The sequence below is a fragment of the Lathyrus oleraceus genome, chromosome 5, assembly GCF_024323335.1.
Source record: "Lathyrus oleraceus cultivar Zhongwan6 chromosome 5, CAAS_Psat_ZW6_1.0, whole genome shotgun sequence".
NCBI lineage: Eukaryota > Viridiplantae > Streptophyta > Magnoliopsida > Fabales > Fabaceae > Lathyrus > Lathyrus oleraceus.
This window is the reverse complement of record NC_066583.1, coordinates 278,381,870-278,388,961: the sequence shown is the minus strand read 5'-3', so window position 1 is coordinate 278,388,961 and position 7,092 is coordinate 278,381,870. Positions and strand designations below refer to the sequence as shown.

The 7,092-nt window shown below is 35.7% G+C and overlaps 1 protein-coding gene across 1 annotated transcript; it reads right to left on the bottom strand.

Moving 5' to 3' along the window:
* LOC127083861 (BTB/POZ and MATH domain-containing protein 3) lies at window positions 1-6,062 on the bottom strand. The gene is made up of 4 exons (XM_051024210.1): window positions 5,414-6,062; window positions 4,962-5,307; window positions 4,506-4,782; window positions 1-606 (listed from the first exon to the last, which is right to left on the bottom strand). The coding sequence occupies exons 1-4, from the start codon at window positions 5,797-5,799 to the stop codon at window positions 392-394; spliced, it is 1,224 nt and encodes a 407-aa protein (XP_050880167.1). The 5' UTR covers window positions 5,800-6,062; the 3' UTR covers window positions 1-391.
* Between the last annotated feature and the right edge of the window lie 1,030 nt (window positions 6,063-7,092).

Genomic DNA, 7,092 nt, shown 5'->3' with positions numbered 1-7,092 from the left:
TATCAGATATAGGAGCCAGCCATCTACTGATTGAATAACACACCACACAACCCAGTAGCTATGTAGGGGAAACAAAATGGGGATAGTTCTACCATCCAATCATATAACAACTTCAAAAGGAAGAGTGTTTCCTTCCAAGACTATTTATTATTTATTGAACTCATCAAACATGATATACCCTAATTGGAAATTTAGAACTCTTCTAACGTCAGACTAAAGTTGAAAATGCTGTCCAGAGTAGCTCTTTGAGACAAGATAGAAGAGTAGAAACTTCACAGATAAAAGCTGTGGAATCAGGTGAAAAGAAAACCATGATTCACTCGTTTTGACAAGCAGCTCCGTACCTAAGGGTTTGTATTTGAGTTGAATATCCAGACTGTGTAAACTACTATTATGTCCGCCTTCTGATACGCTTGCAATTTGGATTGACTGATTCTGCTGCCCCTCCATCGGTTAAATCCTGCCCATATATGCTACTGACGCTTCTTTTCCTGCTCAACAACAGACTTGAGGTATGATCCACTGAGGCAAATATCTCCAGCAATTCCATTAACATTGTGGGGCAGCTGTCTTTCAAATGCAAAAAAGCTTCGGATTGCATTACAGCTGCACAAAACATAATAATCAATCAGAGTATTCAAAAGTTGAAATTTCAATGGTTCAAAAAGGCAAAAGAGCAAGGGTTAAACTCCTGTAAGCGGCAAGCAAAATTCAAATTTAGTCATAAAAACCTCTAAAATATTGTTTCTGATCGAGAAAACATCTATTACAAGACAAGAAGAAACCTTCAAATATTTAAAAATAAAATAACCATCACATCATCAGACGTTACATTTAAATTTTTTCATGAATCGACTTCCTCCGTAGTTCTATTCAAGATGATGCTTCTACCCAAATCGTTAATCTCGAGATCTTTATTAATGATTTCTCTTATAGTTTCTTTTAGGTCTACTTCTGCCTCTAGCTATTTGACTCCTTTCCATCTAATCTGTTCTCATTGTCATATAATTTACACGTTTTCTCTCTACATGTTTGAACCACCTAATTCTATTTTTCATCATCTTTTCTACTATAGGTGCTACCACAACAATCTAATATTGTCATTTCTAATCTTATCATGTCTAGTCTTATCACACATCCAACGCAACAACCTCATCTCCGTTACACTTACTTTATTCTCGTGTTGATTCTTAACCCCCAACTTTTTGTCCCCTACAACATTGCAGGTCTTACCGCAATCCGATAAAATTCTCCCTTCACCTTGAGTGGTACCTTTGTGTCACATAAAATCCCTGGTTTAAATCCCTTTCTATATCTCCATTGTTTTTATACGAACCCAAGATATTTTAACCGCGTGACTTGTGGGATGATATGGTCTCCAACTTTCACCTCTAGGTTAAAAATGTTTCTCTTTTTGTTAAACTTGCATTTCATATACTCTGTCTAACTTCTGCTTAGGCGAAAGCATGCGTTTCTAAAACTCGCCTCCAAGTCTCCAACCTCTCATCTAAATCCTCCTTCGACTCTCCAAGTAGGACTATATCATCTGCAAAAAACATGTATCTCGATGCTAGCTCTTTGATGTGTTGCGTAAATACATCCAAAATTAAAGTAAAAAAAGTAGGGGTTAAGGGTTGAACCTTGATGTATACCTATTATATAATGGGAAAATCGTTAGTCTCTCCACCCCGTGTCCGACCACTAGCCGACACTCTCATGCATATCTTGGATAGCTCAAATATATCAATTCAAATCTCTTTCTTCTCTAGGGTTTTCCACAAAATCTCTCCAGACACTATGTCATACGCTTTCTCCAAATCAATAAAAATTAATTGCAAGTCTTATTGGTCAATCCGCTACTGCTCCATCACACGTCGTAGTAGATAGATTGCTTCCATGGTCAAATTACCAGGCATAAGACCAAATTGATTCTCAGTGACTTGATTCTCTTTTCTTAGTCTTCATTCAATCATTATTTCTCATAACTTTATGGTATGGCACATAAGTTTAATCCCCATGTAATTTGCACAACATTGAATATCTCCCTTGCTCTTATATATTGGAACTAAAGTACTTCTTCTTCATTCATCTGGCATTTGCTTTGACCTCATAATTTTGTTAATGAGTTTGGTGAGTCACTCAATGCCTCTATCTCCAAAAGTTTTTTACACTTCAATAGGTATGTTGTCTGCCTCAACCGCTTTACTGTTACTCATTTGTTTCAACGTTTTTTTTACCTCTTGTTTATGAATCCAACAATAGTAAGTATAGTTTCGATTCTCTTTTCTAATGTTGAGTTTGCTAGAGTCTGGTGAGATATCATATCATTCATAAAATAAATTGTAGAAATATGTGTACTCCTTACCCTTTATATCATTTTCCTGAACCAAAACTGTCTTCTACATTTTTAACACACTTCACTTGATCCAAATATCTTGTCTTTCTTTCTCTTCTCTTAGCAAACCTATATATAGAATTTTCTCCCTTCTTAGTTCCTAATGATTGGTATAATTTCTCAAAAGCTTGAGCTCTAGGTTCACCCACCACCTTCTTGATCTTTGTTAGAGGGTAATACAAAATAAAAATTACTTTCTCAAAAATACACGTCAATGGATTACGTGAGATGGTATACACAAAAACGCCCTAATAAACACACATCAAGAAAGGTACAAAATGTAAATTGACAAAAGCAATTATCGCTAGAGGATATTGCCAAATAAAAATTACTTTTTCTAAGTAAATCAGAGTACAAGGGTGTCCTGATGGTTACCAGACTTGATGTTTAATATACTTCTTATATTAAAACTAATGGTCGTTGGTCATCTTAGGTCGTGTTCAGATAAGAAAAAAAATGCCAAACGACTACAAACAATATCACTGCATCTAGACCCATCTTCATCAGCTTAAGTCATTGGTTTGGTTGGATGTTGGTTTCTACATGAGGTTTGATTTGGTCAGGACCTATATCCTCTTTCACTATTGAAACCCCATTCTCGTTCACTAGCTCCACATCTATATATCCTCTTTCACTATTGAAACCCTATTCTTGTTCACTACCTCCACATCTCCATTACTAAGGAGCTGCCAAGATCCATCAGTACCATTACCCAAAAAATTGGGCAACACAATACAAACGAAAATGAGAAATAAGAAAAAGAAGAGGAGAGCAGGAATACCAGTCCTAGGAGATGCATGAAAATGAGAGCTAAGAGAAAGAAGAGAGCAAGAAGATCAGAGTCATGAGAGATGCATGAAAATGAGAACTAAGAGAAAGAAGAAGAGAGCAAGAAGATCAGAGCCATGGGAGATGCATGCGACCAGTGCTTGCAGTGAGACTGGTGGGAAACGCAGAGTTAGCAATGCTTGCGGCCACAAACAGAATTGCTGAATCAGGCTCAGTCTGAAGTGAATATATAAGACAGAGCCACGACTTATGGAAAAACACATAATAAGGAAGAATGAAGCAGTTGTACAATTGACGAAGAATCGTCTGTCCTCTCCCTTCTCCCTGCTTCTCAGTCTCTCATCCTCTATACTATTTCTCATTTTTCAGCCTCGGTACTAGTAGTTTTTTCTCTTACAGAAACGGCTCTAGTAACCTTTGAAAATTAGTGCTGCAATAAAGCTTTTGCTTTCCAAGCCTCAATATTCAATGGACATTTAATAGCTCAAGCCTCAAGATATAAAACGGCGGGCCAGATTTTTTCCTTCATAAAAGCTTACATTTTTCCATAATACTATTGCCCGGGAATACATTACCAGTAAAGTAGCTCGTTGGTAACCAACAAAGTAAGTCGCCGCAACTACACTCAGTGTGGTGTAGCCGGTGCATCGTCACATCTTAGTGACTTTTAAGAATGCTATACATTGTGTATGTCGGTCGGGTTTGGTCATCGACAGGCTTGTTTTAGTCATTCGAACCAGCCCATCAATATCCATTGCATATGCACACACACAGATAACCACATACTTTTCACAAAATATCTACTTACTTATATTATTCCCTTACCTCCATCTTTCCTTCCTCTCTAACTTGATATCTCAAAATAAAGGCGATCATGAAGCTATTGAGAAGAGATCTTTCCAAAAGATTTGCATAAATAAAAATGAAGCATAAAAAGCACACTAAAGGAATGGGATTCAAAAGGATCTTAGGTCATAAATAATGAAAGACAAAGACTGCATTAAGTATAAAAAAGCACACTTAAGGAAGGAATGGGATTCAAAAGGATCTCATGTCATAATTAATTTCGAATGTGAATATAGATAGATAGATAGATAGATACTAGTTATAAATGAGTAATGAAAGACAAAGACTGCATTATGTATAAAAAAACACACTTAAGGAAGTAATGGGATTCAAAAGGATCTCAGGTCATAATTAATTTTGAATGTGAATATAGATAGATACTAGCTATAAATGAATAATGAAAGATATACTACAAAATCAAACCCCTGCATTAAATCAGAAACACCATACAAACAATAACCTGAATAATACGCACCTCCCAAGTTTTTCGGATTTGCAATAAATTTTAAACAGATTGCCTTGAGCTGTGGACAATGGTGTTGCTCGGCCAGGGAAAGTGTTGTAGCTACGGTCTCTGTATTAATATCTTCACACAATCTTGATTCACACAACATTTTTAGCCTATCGAGATTATAGAGATCAGCAGCAGCCAATAGATGCTGCACCATGACAGTATAAGAGCACATAGGTATTGAGCCCATAACCTCATAGACTTCAGGAATTTTGTCCGAGTAAATGAAGAGAAGCATTGCCTGGGAGAAAATAATAACATGATTTTCTCACTCAACCAATCTGCTTAATAATAATGCACAAAAAAAAAGAATGGTTCATACATCACAAGTGGGATTAAACATTCTATTTTTTCATATAAGGTAAAAATACAGAATCATTTCACTGTCTAGATATACCATTATATATGATAACAACCTACCTTGAAGATAAAGGGCTCAATATCCTCTACCACTACTTCCTCTAAGCAAGGATCCCCAACAAGTCCATAAAACTGAGCTCTAAACACAGGCGACCGAGCAGCGAGAATCAACTTATGAGCCTTAAAGCTTTCACTCTTGACCTTAAAGACAATGTCACAACCAACTTGAGACTCAAACAAATCCTTGAAATCTTTACCCATGTCAGAAGCAGGCACAACAACACCATGTTTGGATCTTTCAAATCGTGTCTTAACAACACCAACCGTGCAGTGCATAACAAGACAATCATCCTTCAAATACTCAGAATTTTCCAACAGTGGCCTCTTAAAAAAACGCTTGTAACCCCTACAACAAGAAAGAGGTAAAGTTCAATTACACCAAACTGAAAACCCTAAAATTCCAAAACCTCAAAAACATGAACTTTATAATTATTAAGTACAAAATAACCAACCACATGCTGCCTCTGTACTTGAGAGTATAAGGACCACTCTCAAGTGGACGATCAAAATGGCTATGAACTTTGTGATTACCCTTTGAAGTTTGATCAAGCAATGTTAATTTGAATAAAGCCCTAACATCAGTACCCTCACTGGCAAGTGCAATGAAAACCGAAACATACATAGAATTATCTTCAGGGTTTTTTCCGTCAGGATAAAAGTAAACAGCCCAATCGTAACCACCAACGCTGAAAGTGTCACTGGTGATGTATCTTCCAGCCCCCATTCCTTTGGATAAAGAATAACCCTTTATCGTTAATTCGTGTGACCCATTTACCGTTTCACTAACCGAACGTGACCATGACGCGTCGTCCCATGGTTCCTCTTTTACTTCTTCCATATTTTGATTGTTGAAACCCTAATTTCCCTAACCAAGTGATGAAGTTGGGAATTAGGGTATTCAAGTATATTGAAGATGAATTTATGGTAGTGTGGTTGAATTAGAGTGATATGGAGATGAAATTGAGGATGAGATTTGGGGTTTAGTTGAAAGAATTTGATAGAGGGAAGAAGAGGGAGAGGATCCGTTTCGTTAGCATGTTGTTTTTTTGCTCTATTTATTTATTTATACGATTCTGCTGCCAACGGTAACGCACTTGTTCCATGCTTTTAGCAAAACTATTTTAACTAGAAGTTTGAAGTGTATGTAAAAATAAAATATAAACCTTAGTCTAATAGCTATGGTACAATATTAAGATCAAAATAATCACGAAAAATGGAAGAAATAATAGCAATTCAAGTTATGCAATATTAAGATCAAAATCTAATAGACATGGGAAGATGATGGGCAAAAGACAAAACGTTGGATCGACGAAAAAATGGACAAAAGACATTAGTGGATTTCTGCATCTCATATGTTTCTTATGCATCATGCAAAAATACATAGATGTCTTTTGATTTCGAAGATTAATCTCTGGACCTACCAAAATGTCAGTTAACATTAAAAAATTTCAGAGATGCATCCCCGAAATATTTTTGAGGTTAAATCGCAACAGACAATTCTTCTTCCTCATTTCTCATTTTTCTCAGAACCATTCTTTAAACTCTCTTAAATTTTTCTCTGCACCAGCTTAAAATTCAATCATTAAGACTTAAAGGAACTTCAATAATCATATCTAACATCGGAAACAACATCTTAAACATCAATTTCTTATAAGTTTTTTGAATTTCGATAGATTTTTGAGTTTTAGTGTAAATGAATAGAAATCAATTATTAGAGTTAGAAATAAGTAGAAATAGCACTTAAGATAGTTTTGGCATATTCTATTACATGTTTGTTAGCTGAAAATGATGATCAAAAAAAGTTTTTTTGACATTGTATGAGGTACATTAACACCATTGACGCAAATTTTAAGTATCTCAAAACAAAAGTCATCCCTCAACATGTTTGATATTCAATGTAGATCAAACCAAGCTATGGCACTAAAAACTTTGTCATCTGAATCACAAGAGTATGAAGTATATCATATCTGAAGATGCTATCAAGGGATTGCTAAAGCTCAAGATTTAAGAATGAAAAATATGTGATGAGTGTCAAATAGGCAAGCAGACCAGGATAACCCACAAGAAGATCCAACATCTTACAACCTCAAAAGTTCTAGAGTTATTTCATATGAATCTGATGGGGCATATG

Coding starts and splice junctions, on each gene's coding strand:
- LOC127083861 (XM_051024210.1), bottom strand. CDS start 5,799: ATGGAAGAAGTAAAAGAGGAACCATGGGACGACGCGTCATGGTCACGT. Junction 4,783..4,961: donor TTGAGCCCTTTATCTTCAAG/GTAGGTTGTTAT, acceptor ATTTTCTCCCAG/GCAATGCTTCTCTTCATTTA. Junction 607..4,505: donor AAATCCGAAAAACTTGGGAG/GTGCGTATTATT, acceptor TGTTTTGTGCAG/CTGTAATGCAATCCGAAGCT.